Consider the following 16068-nt stretch of genomic DNA (forward strand, 5'->3'; position numbering starts at 1 on the left):
TGGCAACCCCCCATTGCTGCCGCTAGGAAGTACAGCAAACCCACCATACAGCTCAGATGATTAGAATAGGAGCCTATGGAAAGAGGAGACCATGATTCTTCCATCAAGTAACATAGCAGATACATCTAAAGTATTGATTTTATATCTGCCTGTTTTAATTGATCAGATAATGATCGGAGTAAAGACAGACAGATCCTGAAGACTTACTGAATGTATTTTAAATGGAGACAATTAATCCGCCTATATTTCCCATCAGCCTCCGATTAAAGTGCAGAATTTCCCCTCTTATATCAACATTATTATGATAATGTCTCAATTACTGCTGTGGACGTTTCATAATCATTTCCAAATGAGACAGTGCAGAGAGGCAGCGTGTCCCTGAGCGTGTGAGCGAGATGTTTCTCTCTGGCACCACCTGCTGGTCATAAATCGAAGTTGACCCGTGGTACAGCCGTGTCTGTCATTGTTATGCGTATACAGTATATGCTGTTATATTTACTGTGTGTATATATATGTGATGTACAGTCATGATGCTTGCTCAAATATGATTTGATATTTGATTGTGCCACTTTTTTACATTTTATTTGTACAGCATTCTTTTCTCAAATTGGTAATATAAAGGTTCAATGCATACACAAATAAAAGTCGGGAAAAAGGCATACAATCTAATAAAAGGAAGAGCATGACCTCATAAAATAGAATGGAAACTCGTAAAATTCTGAATAAGAATACACTAGAAGAATGAACAAAAGAGAGGACGAAATATAAATGATAATAATAAATAATCATGACGTTCTGTTAATAAAAAGAAGTGTGTGCCGGGCCGAGCACATGCAGTGTGTTTACGAGGCATACAGCTCCATGCACATGCAGCTTACGGGACCACAAACTGTTTGCTGGGAAAAAGCTTACATTTCCAGACTTGATGAATTTCTCGGATTGTCATTTTGCATCGTGACAAAGACTCGGGCTCTTAGTGAGTTTGCTCTGTCCTCCCATTAACCCTCCATTAGAGCAGCAGCTCTGTGCTTGATGGCCTCTGTCACCCTTTGCTCTCCCCTCCGTCCTTCCTTCCTCCAGCACACACGGCCACTTATTCCCTAACAAAAACGCTGAGCGCGGCTGATATCATGTGTTATAACTCTCGTGTTCTCTGTCTCGTTCTGACAGGACCTGAAGCCTGTGGACGTCACCAACAAGAGGAGTCTATGGGAAAACAAGGGCGCCTCTCCCACCAAGGTAATTTCACACCATGTGCTGTGTAGGAACATGCAGGATTCTGTTATTAGAGAGCAGGAGTTTGTAGCTTTCACACGGCTTAATTTCCCAGTATTTATGGAGGGACGTTTAACGAATCCTCAACAATTGCATGACATTTTGACCCTTAGGAGTAACAAATCCTGTCTTTGTCTTTGTCTTGAAGAACTCTGATAGCTAGTTGACCTCGCCGTAAAATCTGGAATAAGCCTGGAGAGGTAAAAGAGTCAAATGTTCCTCGCCACGTTTCCTAAGCCTGTGCTGTCACGCTGCCGACTGTTTGCTCTGCGTCGCTGCTCTGCTGCGGTTGGACACGACCGCTTGGGTTAACAATGATAATAACCGCGCCTCAGGGTCGTAGCCTCTTTACTCACAAAGTTGTAACATTTTAGAGGACGCGATCATTAACATTTTAAACATGCAGCTATAAAAATGCAGGTAACAAGCGTCAGAGCGTGGAGCATTTTGGAAACTCAAATTTTCCAAGCGCTCACGATCGGCGAATCAAAGGCGATATTAAAGAAGAATTACACCGCCGACTGCATTAACGGCCATAACTTGTTAGAGCCGACTCAACAAAAATCCCGGACATTACGGTTCAGTGTAAATTCTGCATCGTAAACCTTTTAACGGGCGTGCCTGTTGTCCAACTGTGGAGGCTTTTCACCAATGGCTGCATCGCATCACCGCTCGCTCTCCTCGCTCCCCTTGCACAACAGCACCCACAAATCACGATCCCCCAGCCCGAATTCACTTGACTTTTTACTGCCCTCATGGAGAAACTGTTTACAACATTCTCTCACTCAGTTGCCTCACTGAGTTCCACCCTGGCAGTTTCACCGTGTTGAATCATTGCTATCACCTCACATTTTCAAACAACTCTGACTAATCCTGACACGAATAAACTGTCTAATCTTAATGTCTCCACTGAAAGGAGAGTGTGACCTTGGTACCCGTTCTACCCGCTCACTTCCTTGCTTCACCCGCTCGCTTTCCTTTCTTACTTCCTTCCTGGTAGTAATGTGTTCCTGACACCAGCCAGCAGCTGCAGCGCAGGCCGGAGGCTGTGGTCCGCCACAGTGAGTAGCTGGGTTGGAGGGCACCAGGCGGTGGTCTGCGCTGACGTAAAATAGGCTCTGGACAGGAAAGGTGGCGGTTAGAGAGCGTGTCATTAACTAACCGTGCTATGCTGTGATGTCAGGGAACGCAAGACGAGCAGGGAAGATTTGGCAAAGGGGGACTGGATAGGAGACAGTGTAGAGTTACGCTCAAGAAGAAGCAGAACTTGCATTTTTCTTACTTTCTCTCGCTCTTTTTCCTCTTTGCTGAGTCTTTTTCTGTTGTCATCTCTTCTCAGGTGGCAGGCAGAGGGGAGACCAAATCAGTCGCCAACGGTGAGTTCCTATACCAGCCGCTATGCAAGTTTGGCCGCAAGCAAGTGCACAAACGGGCGTGCATGTTGCAGCCGTCTGTGTAATCTGGGGCTGCATTATGTGATAATGTCTCAATTACTTTTTTTGTAAAGACGAGTTACGAGGGGTGAAAAGGCCGAGTTTTCTAGGATGACAGAATGTTTGTATCAGAATGTGAACGATAACGGGAGACTGAAAAAGGACAGGAACAACAACAAACTATTTTATTTTCTCACATTTTCGGTTTTTGGTGTCCAGACAAGGCCAAGACGTGTATGATGGCTGACATAAGCGTGATCACATTGTCTGTAGAACACAGGGATGACTTGTGTTTTGCACCCTGGTGGATAACATGTTTAATCCTATGAATGCCAGGAGTATTAAGTTTTCAGTGCCTTACTCAAAAGCTGGCAGGGTAAACATCAAGTAAAGCTATGACCTTCTGGACCTCATGTTTCACACGCCGCCTGAACTCTTACCCAAACCCTTTTTGTGTTTGCTGTTTCGGCCTTTGGCTCCGTCTCATGTCAGGATGCCACTTCAGCATTGTTTGCTATTTTAAAGTCCGATCTGTTCTGCAGCCTCCTCCTCCTTTTGTCCTGCCAGCGGGCAGACGAGGCGTTTGGCCTTGACAGATGCTGTACATGACTGTGTAATGAGTCGCATGCGGTCCCATGCACTCACACACGCGCGCCGCACCAATTTCACCTTCGTAAACTCGCTCAACCGCTGCTCAAACCGCTCGGCCTTTTTATCCGGGACCGCAATGGTACGTCTGCCAAGGCGCTTTGTCACATTAATAGTCAGTATGTGGAAGATTAGCACAGTCTGAAACAGAGGGTGACAGGCTTTGTATAGATGCTGAAACATCCCGGAGAGACACACACACACACACACACACACACAAAACACAGCGCTCATTTGTTGGCCTTGTTGACGCCACATTGGACAGCATAAATGTGAGCGGCCTCACACTCCCCACATGCTTGGCTCTAACACAGGCCTTCCAAAATAATGTTGACCGTTTTGGACACATCATCGGACACTTGGAGAGTGAATTGAATTTAAAATGACAAACTTCTGCTGTGGATTTATTTTTTGCACGCATTAAAATAGATATATAGCGGCTTGGAACACTTAGTGCGTTTAAGGACGCCTCCTCAGGGTGTTACACTCAGATTGAACTACAATACAAAGCAGTGTTTTATGCACAATTGCCCTGTAATTTACACTGCAGAGAAGGAGTCAAAGTGTTTAAGCAGTTTTAATCTGCCAAGTGTGTTAGAGTAACAATCCTCAAAGTGCTCCTATGACTCTGCACTATGCCAAAGCAAAGACACATCAAGTAGTGCTGCCTGTTTGGATGTGTTTAGACTATAGACTGTGTGAGTGAGTGTGAGTGTGATTTTGAGGTTTTGAAGCCTGAGCTGGGCGTCTGTGCAGCCGTCATCGTTTTGAGAACTCAAGTTACGTGACTGTAACATTGCAAACACAAGCCTCACCATGCTATAAAGGCTTCTTAATCCAGGAGTGATCTACAGAATTCTCACTAACACACAGTTAAAGAAGTGTAATCAGCTGATAATACCCTGATCTGATAAAAGTTAATGACCTCAACCCTGCGTCAAGTGGTGATTAGAGGCACTGCGCCATTTTTGATGAAATCCTGCAATGAAGTCAATCGCTGCAAAGTAGATTTGCTGAATTGCATGCTGTGGTGAATTTGTGCAATTATCAAAGCATCTTAACAGTCACTATGTTTGTGAGCATGTTAACCTGTGATTAACCTTTGATTAAATGGATAGATCAGCATAAATTGAGGTTTGTGTAACAGACTTAGACTAGGTGATTGTAAATCAATTTTCCTGATTTTATAGTCCTAGGAACTAGTAACTCTGACTAATCCTCTCCATGTCCACAAGTAAACTGGTTTCAAATGTTGACCTTGTTTTGTCTTTCACCAGGTATGGGACACTAATGTCTTCAAGGGGCCACTAAAGCTGGGGACCAACGACAATCTAAGACTCCCTTTGACTTTTGTCTTACGTACCAAATAATGACCACACTCCCACGAGGGACCCCAAGCAAACGGACAGGGCGGCGGAGACGCCGTCCAAGCACTGTACCCCAACAGCAACGCGTTTTATTGTCCAGCTGCCGCGTATGGTGCCTTTGCACAATGATTTTTGCTTTCTAAAAGAAACAAAATGCTGTGAAATTTGGACATTTGTCATTACTATGGATTGTGTTTTGCTTTGTACAATCCTGGAGGAAAAAAGTAATAAAAATTTAGATTTAGACCGTTTTTATACACGTCCACATTCCAGATAGAAGGGCGACGTCGCTTCTCTCCCTCAGTTCGTTTCCCATCTCTTTTTTTTATTTATATTTAAAGCAAAAAGCTTCACACGTCGCTATTTTATTCATCGTTCACCAGTTCAGGATAGAAATATAAGCACTTCTAGAATTTAGCGGACTTCACATTTATTATGTCTTACCAAATAGTGCAACATTGGTCTGAGTAATATATGTTAGCACATGTGATGTTTTGAATATGATCTATCATTCTATATCTTATATAACATCTTTATACTCATAACAAAGGTATTTTGCTTTTATTGTTTGTTCTTTTATATCCGGAAAACCTTTCATCAGCAGGGGATTCATGTGGTGGTGATCTTGGAGTGTTGAATATTCAGAAGGCCATTATGATTTTTTTTTTTCCATTACTCCTTAAGTCATTTTATTTATGTTTAATGTCCTTTGTCCTCTTCTTTTTTTGTAGCTTTTGTACCTTGTTGGTTCACTTTAAAAATCTTCAAACATTCCTCTTAAAATGCCACCGCTGCTTAAAAGCTTCAGGATTTCCGTCGCGGAAAATCCACCCACCTGTGATGTCGTTACTGCCTTTGTGCACGCTCTTATTTTGGAAATACGCTCAGCGAAGTTATACAAATTAATGTCGGATTGCTTAAGCATATAGCAATATATACACTATAAGGATATTTACCACTATGTAATTCTTCTGGCCTTATGATTGCAATGAGACTGACAGCTGAGGCGCAGTGCTCCATGGATGCCTCGTCTGCTCTGCATGTTAATGTGTCACTGATTAATGTGTCACTGGTCTTAAGCAACACATCGTCATCACAAGCTTTGATAAGGACTCAAAACGGTTTGCCTGGGCATTAAATTGATCCACGTTACTGCTCAAAACTCTGACAATCACATTCCACGGCTCCTGAAACGAGCAGGGGAGCGCGACCAAATATTTTTAAGACTTAATGTGACATTTATGTTCTTTTCGCTTTTTTTTTAATACTGTGGTTTCATATTGCCGTATTGTTTTTTTTTTAACAACCTTGTGTCCGTTTAATGTTTTTTTATTCTTTTATTTCCATGTTAACCAGACACTTGTCGTTTGTGTAGCGCTATGCCTATACAAAACACACGCTCTGTAGTCTCTAAACACTCCCAATGTCACAGCAAAGGGCAGTTTCCAACTGGATGAATGTTTGAAACATTGTACCGCTGATACAACAACAGCAATAAAGACATTGAGGTATTCCACTATGTCACGTTTCCTTCCTTAACACCTTAACTCTAATATAGGCAACATTCACTGCAACACAACACATGTATTTGTAAACGAACATTTGTCTGGAGAGGACCCAGCCGTTGTCGAGTCCTCTGCTGCCTTCATGTGCAGTGAGAAATATTAGGGATTAACGATTTGAGGTTAAGTTAAAGGAGGGCTTTGGTGACAGTGGAGGAAGAAGTAACCTCACAAGTGTTACCTACTGGTGCTTAAGGCCACCAAATGAAGCTTGAAGAGATTTTTCAAACTTGTTCACCTTCAGCACCAAAACCAACAGGAAATAACGTTTGTATGATGTCATAGAGGTTTGTTTCCCACAGCCACAAAAGACATGTGTTGTTCCTTTTCACAGATTCATCAGAAAAGCACTGAAATGGCTCCAAATGTGCAGCTGAGTGGATGAGACATTTTCTCCTTTCACTTCTGCCTCTGCAGCTCTGCCTTGTGTAATTTCAGCTGCTATGACAAAACAAAAGAAAAGCTTTTGTCATTTCTCCACGGGAACAAGTTGTATTTTCCGATCCTGATTTCCGATTCCCGAGGAGCCCTTGAAGGCAACATTCCAGGTATAACTCATCTTCTGCCTTCCAACAATAGAACCGATGAGCCAACCCCGTCACAGAGAAGATATGCAGTCACATGATGCACAGGGCTGTATTAAGTGAGCTTTTTTGTGGGGAGGCGATGATTGAGCTTGTGTCTGTCTGGATCTGAAAGAATCGTCCCAACATTGCTGCTAATCTCATCTCTTCCTCTGGGAGACAAGAGGTAAGAGACGAGCACGGTGACCTCTGGGTGCATGACACTGAAAAAGGTCAATATCATCGATAACCTGCAGTAGTTTTGAAATGCGATCTAACACATCACTGAACTGTCTGATGGTAGCAAGACTACTCACATACCATCATAGAAGCTGACTGAAATTGCCTCAGATGTTGCAGTAAAAATTTTATGATGACTTTTCTCTGATGTGAACAGTCTGTGTGCTGGTGAAGAAGGTGTTAAGCTCGCCCCTGAGGCAGATGTGTTGCTTACATGCTTTGGGCTTTGACATAATGCCGCCTAATGCAGAAACCAGCACCCGCAACATTCCTGCCACAGTCAGACTGCGTGTTATTCCACAGATTCAGCCAGACGGCGACTGACCGCACGCATTAAAGCAAATACACGTTTAATACCACAGGCCTGACAGCCATCACACTGTGGATTCTTTCTGGGCTTTCATTACTTACTCTCTCTCTCTTCCTCTCTTCCTCTCTTTCTTTCTCTGGCTTGCTCTGTCTTTCTCTCCTTGTCTTCAATTGAACCATCATAATGTTTGCATTGTAGCTGAAATGTTACGGAGCTATAATTTACACAGACACGTGGCTTTGTGCGGTAACCATATACAGGGTAGGTGTAAATATGGCATGCAAAAGATGGAATATGCAGCTGGCCCTTTGAATGGGTTTGGAAAGAACGAAAAGACCTAAAACCAGACAGGAGGAGGAGGGTGGAGGGAGGAAAATTCATCCCAGCTTCACACACTCAAAGCCCACATATATCATTAAAAAATAACATATACATAACATGATGTATAAAGAGGTATATGGTTAAGAAAGACAAACTCTCGAGAGGCATTATTGTAAGTTCGTTGCCCAGCCAACAGCTGACCCAACAAAATGACTAAAAGTGTGTGTGTGTGTGTGTGTGTGTGTGTGTGTGTGTGTGTGTGTGTGTGCTCATTGATTTACTGTGTGTGTTGTGATGTAAGCCAGAGCTCCATTGTCTGGAGGAGGAACTGCACACCTGTTCAAAAGCTCCTTCATTTGTCTTATAAATAGACCCCTGCTGCTCTTTATGATCTGCTGATTTATAAGCCTGCAGGAGAAAAACAAGCGACTGTTGTCCACAATCACATTCTGACATGTAACTGATATACTTATATACCGTATACCTATATATATAGGACCTAATCATTCCTGTGGCTTTGACATTGACCCCAGACATACATGATGTCATATATTGTGCTGTTTACTGGGACATCTCTCCCAAATCATCTTATTTAAAGAATTTAATTGTGAAAAAGTCTTGGTTGTTTAAAAATCTTTTACACTTTCATTCAATGGAATATTAATTATTAATTGTCTTCTACAAAATTGATCTTGTTTTTTATTTATAGGACTACATCTCAGAGGTTTTGGAGAATTCTCAATTCCAAAATCTTGACAAATATATATATACAGTATATGTGAAAAACATTAATAATCACCTTTGAGCTTAAATCAATGCATCAGAGCGTTCCTCTAAAGAACCTCCGCCGTTAAGTTTCAGTGCTGCTCAGACTGTAGTCGGCTGCCTGCAGCCTCGATCAGTGCCAAGAGGAAATGGCTGCGGATTAGGCCTGGAGCTGCTTAAAGCCCTGGGCCTCCACTCGCACTGCACGTGGGAGAATTATTTCACTTTCTTCAACTGTTCCAGCGTCAAGATGTTTGCTCAAATGTGAAAAAATACCACGACATGACAAATAGCAAAACATACTGCAGTAGAATGACGGCTGAAAATGTCAAAATTAATAAATGTAGACTTGAATATGAGCAGCCCTAACAAAGATAATCAGTCCAATCTGTGTGAGAAATGAAAGCCTGTTCGTGCATCTGCATGTCAGTTTGACAGCTGTATGAAAAATCCTTCGTTACCTCAAAACAAAGAAATTCATTAAAAAAGGATGCAGATGTCTCAATGGTGAATTGAAGTGGAGAGGTTTGTGTTGGATGCTTAAACTGTTTCACATTTCACACTCAGATAACTGATCTGAGATGGCTGATGAGGAAGTTGTGGTGGAGATCCAGTGAGTATATGTGCTCTGTTTTCAAAGCATTTCTACTGCTGTCACTTAAATCAATAAACAAACAGGGCTGATTCTTGTCAAATTTGTGTTTTTTTTTCTTTTCAGGGCAGAAGGTAAAGTGGGACATTACTGCTTTTTGAGAGAACAAAATGTCACGTTATAAAGCTTCCATCCCTTCAATATGCTGACCTGGTTATGTCAGATTATGTAGAAACGAAGGAAGGTGAAGAAGAAGGACAAGAAGGAGAAGAAGGACAAAAACTAGAAGTAGTTGAAGTAGTTGAAGAAGAAGAAGAAGGTAAGAGCTTCATCTTGTGTCTCCCTTTTATGCGTGTGTTTGTGTGTGTGTGTGTGTGCATGTACGTGTTTGTGTGCATGTGTGTGTCGTGCTGTTATGCTCTCTGCTGTCAGTGATTAAAGCCATAGCAAGTTTCTTTGCGAATGTTTACACTTCATTTGTCAGCACTGATTTGTCACAACACATTGTTACCCCCATGTGGTGTGGTTTTTGTGTTTTATATAATATCCCAAAAAATATGGTGGAAAGAAAAAGTAAAGTTCTGACAAAAGTTGCATGGACATTTTCCTGTAATAGGTCCAGATTTGGTCCATTCTGATTAAATTTGACTTAACAAATTCAAGCTTTTTGTTATTTTCTCTCATTTTACAGTGAATGAGCATGTGCTGCAAATGAACCCAGGCTCAGCATGTGATCTGAGCTGGTTGTGTATCTCAACTTTGTTCACGCTGAATGTCAGATTCCAGCATGAGTTTGATCAGTGACAGTATTAGTGTGGTCATGATTTGGCCAAAATCTCAGCCTCAAGCTGTTTTCCTAGGGTCTCATTGATCCACTAATCCATATTCTGTTCACTCAGTCATAGAGACCCCAGAAGAGGAAGGTGAGCGCTGCGTGACTTCTCTGAATTAAATATTAGTTTGTCTTTACTTCATACTGACGTGGTGACAGTGACATCATTTGATTTCATTTATCCTGTTTATGTCCTTGTTACACAGAGGATCCACCGCCTGAAGTACAAGGTGAAGCTTCTCTTTGTGTATATGTACATATTTGTCGTACGTTTTTTTGTTATTAATAGTGGAACTGCAAAGAAGAAATGTTTAATGTGAAATGTGCTACTTTCCCCATTTCCCTTTATTTAAGCACCTCCTCCTGCAGTGGAAGGTAATTATATTTTTCTACTCTTATTTTTCTGTCATATATAAAATACCATTCATCCAGTGGTTTAAGGATTATATAATGTCGTAGCAGCAGAAATATATGATATGATGTCATGGTCATTGTCACATTGAAGACCAACTATTGACAAACTATTCTCCATCATTGTTCCCTGTCATGCCTATGACCTCACTTCCTGTACAAAGAGACTGCAGAGGAAGGTAATGTAAATCTTACATCACGGTGTGGCTCAGAATGGTAGAATGGAGTGTTTGTCTTGGGATTGAAAAGTTCTCGGTTTGATTCTGGGCATTTGACTTTGGAAAAGGTGTACAAGCTCTGTTTCCGGCCTGTATCTTGGTCTGAAAGATAAAACTTCAGGTGTAACAGACATGTTGCAATACATGCATCTGGGATCGTATTTGTGTATTCACACTTGCATGGGTACATGAAGGAGTGTGTTCTGACATGTTACTTTACATCACACTGTGTATTATGATGTGGTGAGATGCCATGTGATCTGTGCCCTTGGCCCTGGGCAAATCATTATAAAGTAGATGTCAGACCTGAGTGAAGTCTTTGTAGATAATACCGATCTGCAGATGTGTCTGTTGTCCTTTTCTACAGAGCTTCCACCTGCAGATGAAGGTATGTTTCTGTTGAGAGCACTTTGATTGAAATATGCAAGAATAATTTTTACATAAATGTCTGGTTTTGTCTGCTGCCCACTGGAGCTCTTCGGATTCTTTGTTCCGTAAACTAAAACTTGACACATACACACACAGACAATATATCTTGTTCCACACCCACACAGATTTGTCAGTGTGCGGTGAGCGTGTTTGTGTTTCTATATAAACTTTTGTTCCATTAGCAGTAGTAAGTCAGTAAATGTTTGGATTTTCTTGTCACCCGGGTGAGTGAGAACCATCAATCTTCATTTTATGACATGTGCATTTTGTAACCCAAATATTGCAGTATTTGACACCAGACTGGTCGTCCTCTGTCCAAGTTATTGAATTATTTTCAAAAAAGGCTTGAATGAATTAACTTTGTTCCTGTTCCTTTAATGCCATAGATGACTCCAAACCCAAACCAAAGTAAGATTTTTATTTTATGTTTGCAGCAATAAAATGCATAAATGTAATTTTGTGTTGCTGTTCTAATAAGAAATTCCATTGACTTTTAGAGCATTTGCCCCGCCTATAACTGCGCCAAAGATACCAGAGGGAGATAAAGTCGACTTTGATGCGAGTACATTTGAGTAATGCACATACACACATTACTATTTCTGAATGTGAGGTGTGTGTGCATGCATCTATGTTTGTGCTTTGTGTTTTATCAACATCAAATGGGGATACTGCAAAGCAAGGACACAGTGGGATTTAAGAATCAAATTAGATTCATATTTCTAGGGTCAATGCTAACATTAGAATTAGGGTTCTGGGCGTGAAAGCCATTAGTGATGGTAAAAACAATTGTGTGTGTGACTGCAGGACATCCACAGGAAGCGTCAGGACAAGGATCTGTCTGAGCTGCACTCTCTGATCGAGGCCCACTACATCCAGAGGAAGAAGGACGAGGAGGAGCTCATCGCTCTTGTCAACAGAATCGTAAGTCTTCCAGGAAACCGCACCAGATCACTGAAGTCATGTACCACCCAGCAAGCAATTGCTGTGTGTGCTTGTATGTGGGCGCAGGAGAGACGTCGTGCTGAGAGGGCTGAACAGCAGAGGGTCCGTGCTGAGAAGGAGAAGGAGAGGCAGGCTCGTCAGGCTGTGAGTTCCTCCTTTATCTCAATCGTCTCCAACTGTCTGGCACTTTTCAGGATTTTTGTAATGTGGCGCTTTGTAATGAGGTGCTGTAGATTCTCTCCATTTACCCAAATAGAAAATTAATTCTAACTAACTAATTAACTAATTAACTCTTGGCCGCAAGAGTAACAAATCTTTATGATTCTCAGGTGTATGAGCCTGTAAATTCAAAGGAATGAAGCTCTCGGAGCAGTTTGGGAACTAGGGTTTTTTTCTTAGTGTGCACATTACTTCTTCAAATGGACTGTCTCCTCTCCTGTGACCATGTTGACAATCTTTACCACAGGAGGAAAAGGAGAGGAGGGAGCAGGAGGACGCACGCAAGAAGCAGGACGATGACATCAAGAAAAAGAAGGTCCTCACAAACAGGACTCAGCAGTTCGGTGGCGTCCAGCAGAGGGTCAGCGGTCTCACGAATATTTAAAAATTTAACCGACATCTCACTAACTCGCTCACCATTTCACCCCATTTTCTCAATTTAATTCTCCTCTGCAGCAGGAGGGAAAGAAGGGAGCAAAGAAGCAGACGGAGAGAGAAAAGAAGAAGAAGATCCTGGCCGACAGGAAGAAGCCTCTCAACTTTGAACATGCCAGCGAGGACAAAGTGAAGTACGGACATGTCCTAACCATTTCCAGTCTAATACCCACATTTCCCATCTGATGCAGCTGATAGTGCATACACTCATCTACACACCACATATTAGTCTCTTACAGTTTGGCCTTTTAGTTTCCCCTTTCTGAACTGCTTTTGGGTTCTTTCTCAACAGGGAGAAAGCCAATGAGCTGTGGCAGTGGCTTTTGACACTGGAGGCTGAGAAGTTTGACCTCAGCGAGCAACTGAAAAAGCAGAAATATGATGTAAGTAACCCCCACCTCCCCTCCTCCCCCATGGCCATCGTGTGCCAAGTCCTCTGTGAAATGACAAAGTTAATTGAAAACATTTTCTCCTAACGGGTGCATGCACCCATACAGCACCTACACATTCAGCAGTGCTGGCCTGGGAAATTAAAGGGGACATATTATTAGATTTTGCTCGAATTTTCTGATTTTACATTTCATGGCCTGTTTTATGACCTTTGCTGTGCTCCATTTCTACTCCTTGCTACAGCACCTTTATGCGTTAGTAAAGAACTCATCAAAAATTAAGTTTTCAGGCAGTTTTGACTAACATGATGCTCTTCTAAGTGTGTGAACCTCAAATGATGCAACTTTGACTACTACAATTTCAAAATGAGGGAAAACATCAATAATTAACATCAGTTCAATCATATTTTGTGAGAAAAGACATTTATTGTTCTTGAAGCAATGAGCAATATCCTGTATATGAGGTACTGAACAGCATTTGGAATGACAGTCAGGCTTGTTAATCTCTTTTCTATTTCTGGACATTGTTCCGGCAATTATTTTCATGTCTGTATCATTTAGATGGCTACTATATTCACAAATGTATGGTTATTTAAATGACTCATAAAATCTACAGTCTGCGACACAAAAGCAGCCACATGACACAAAAGCTGAAATGGTCATTGTATTGTTCCAGATAAACATACTCCAGATCCGAGTCGCTGAGCAGCAGAAGTTGTGAGTAGCTCTTGATGGGGCATGTCGGCCTCTTGGTTGTTGTTTAGCTTGGCGCTCTGTCTGTTGCCGGGTCAGAAATGCAGCACGGCAACCATTCTTACAGCGCCCTGCAGAAACTGGCATGTGGTTGCATTCAAGAGCATTCAATTCTGTTATGGTTATATTCCAACTTGAGGCAAATATTATATCAAAATGTCTATCCTGGAGTTCCAGATACAATAAATCTTGGTTCCTTTAAAAATTCTTAAATTATTACACTTACACATTACTACTTTTGACTGCAACCAGTTAGTTTGGCCGTATTTGGGTTTGCTGGGATAAACGCAGTCTTGTTAATTTTTACCTGTAAAGTTTTTAATGCTCTTAGTGCAAGAAAAGAATGTTACCCGTGAAATCCTGCAGGCTTCCACATAGGATTTAGCTCAGTTCGCTCGGGCAGACTGGAGGTGTAATCCGTGACAGGTGACAGATTTTTCCTTGGCCTGCTGAGCTCCTCTTCTGAACCCCCGAGGTCCACCCGTTTGGCTTTGCTTTTTGCTTCTGCTGGCCTTCTATGCTGTGCGTGTGTGTGTGCCCCCTACAGATCAATCGGCTCCTGGCTCGTCTTCAGGACCACCAGAGGCAAGTAGCCACCTTTGGGCCTCGCCTGAGGTTTCTCTGGTCACTTTCTTCTTCATTTAAATGGCTTCAGAAAATCTTGATTTGGAAAAGTGCCACAGATCCCTGCCAAGCTGAGCAAAGTAATCTTTAAAACAGAATTGGGCATTTGATGATACTTAGGTAACTTTGCCGCTGCTTCATTGCAATTTTCAGCCGCTTTAATTTTCCTGACTGCTCAACTCATCAGCATCTGTTGGCTGTAAACCGGTTAAAACGGGTTCTGTTTGTTTTATCCCGTATAAGACAGCCATGGAAAGGATCTTAGCTTTTCAAGAGACTAACCCAGAAAGGCTAATCTCAGTATAGAAGTTTAAAGGAGACTGTAAGCGTCTCATGTCATGGCCAATTATATGAAAAAGAACACAGGTAGTGCATCAAAGGTAAGGCTGTAATCACTACTCCCTCTTTGCTCTCTGCTCCCAAACAGCATGATCCGTTTTTACTGTTGTATCTACTCCAGCTCCTTCTTTACTTTAGCCACCTTCCATTAACAAAGACTCTACATGATCTACGAGTGTCCTCTAGTTATCTTGACCATTTATGCTTAGGCTGTATTCAGGCCTGTGGTTCCTTTGCTTTGTTTTCGATTCGGGGAATAAAACAATCCAAGGATTCCTCAATTGGATTCGTATTTGCACCTTAACATTTATTAGCAGTCCAAACATTTGTAGCCTGATTTATAATTGGTCAGAATTGAGCAGGAAGGTAATCCCTTCCAGAGAGAAAGTTTTGTTTTTTCTTCGGACAAAACAAACACAACGGAAAACAGGGCATCAGTAGCATGTGTGCATAATTCTATTGTTAATATACCAATGTTAGGAACATCAATAATACAGTCATTTGCAGCACTCATCAAGGCTGCGATTGGAAAACAATGTGTCAATGTATCTAATCAGGAGCATGCCGCTTCAAGTCAAATCCATAGGAAAAGACGCACTCCAACATGTTCACTCTACAATTTGTCTTCAGCTTTTCATTGCATATGCAGTGCAGCAAGCGAAGTGCAGTGCAGTTCATTTGCAATGAGAAATCAGACTGTTTGATGATAATGCTATAAATATTAGAGATTTCTAACCCAGCTCTTTATAAGACAAACTGTTGGGTGAACAGAATATTGTGTGCCTCCTTTAGAGGGCATCTTGTGGTGCGCCTTCTTATTTGATGCATTTACACGTGTTTTTCCATTTGCAGCCTTGATAAAAGCTGAAAATTAATGTTTTGTCAATGTACCTATAATTGGTAACGCACACACACACTACTGATGCTCCATTTTCCATGCAATTTTTTTTTTCCTCCCCAGGTAAGGACTTCGGAGTCAATTCTGCCAAATAACAAAACAGTTTACAAGTTTTAGACTGCTAGTAAATGTAATTATGTGAACAGGAATCCAATGGATGATTGTTTGTAAACATAATTCCCTATATCGGATAAGAAAACGAACCACAGGTTTGAATGCATCCTTAAACATTTATACAGTAACATCTGGTCACTCGCGTCTTTCCCTGACTCCACAGTGCCAAAGGCAGAGGCAAGGCCAAGGGCAGGATGAGATAGAGGAGACAAGCAGATCCTCCAAGGAGATGATGGGGCATGAGCAGCGTCTACGTCTAAAACATAGAATGGCTAGTCAAGTAGTACACAGACCAATAAAAACAGTGCTTGCGAGCCAAAAATCTGTGTTTGTGTGGTTTATCTTAAGCAGTTACCATCCACCTATTAATGCCATCTGGCTCAGCTAAA

General features: G+C 41.8%; 2 protein-coding genes across 6 annotated transcripts in view; both read left to right on the plus strand.

Annotated features, from left to right (window-relative positions):
• The window catches only part of cald1a (caldesmon 1a), a 44200-nt gene extending 37958 nt beyond the window's left edge, over nt 1-6242 (plus strand). For 4 of the 5 annotated variants that reach the window (XM_076151491.1, XM_076151505.1, XM_076151518.1 and 1 more), the window contains 3 exons: nt 1171-1239; nt 2615-2651; nt 4634-6242. In XM_076151491.1, the coding sequence (XP_076007606.1) occupies nt 1171-1239; nt 2615-2651; nt 4634-4647 (120 nt within the window). In that variant the 3' untranslated portion in view covers nt 4648-6242. Of the gene's footprint in view, nt 1-1170; nt 1240-1423; nt 1476-2614; nt 2652-4633 lie in introns of all 5 variants that reach the window. The other variant, XR_012963722.1, reaches the window with a different exon arrangement.
• Nucleotides 6243-9292: 3050 nt separating this feature from the next.
• tnnt2e (troponin T2e, cardiac) lies at nt 9293-15970 on the plus strand. Its single transcript, XM_076154356.1, has 10 exons — nt 9293-9395; nt 11353-11374; nt 11464-11524; nt 11771-11887; nt 11975-12052; nt 12375-12488; nt 12584-12696; nt 12855-12945; nt 14252-14289; nt 15843-15970. Exons 1-10 carry the CDS (start codon nt 9293-9295, stop codon nt 15880-15882), a joined length of 777 nt encoding a protein of 258 aa, XP_076010471.1. The 3' UTR covers nt 15883-15970.
• Nucleotides 15971-16068: the final 98 nt, after the last annotated feature.

The sequence above is a fragment of the Genypterus blacodes genome, unplaced genomic scaffold (genome assembly GCF_046128005.1).
Source record: "Genypterus blacodes isolate CSIRO-AG114 ecotype Tasmania unplaced genomic scaffold, CSIRO-AGI_Gbla_v1 ptg000007l_1, whole genome shotgun sequence".
Taxonomy (NCBI): Eukaryota; Metazoa; Chordata; class Actinopteri; order Ophidiiformes; family Ophidiidae; genus Genypterus; species Genypterus blacodes.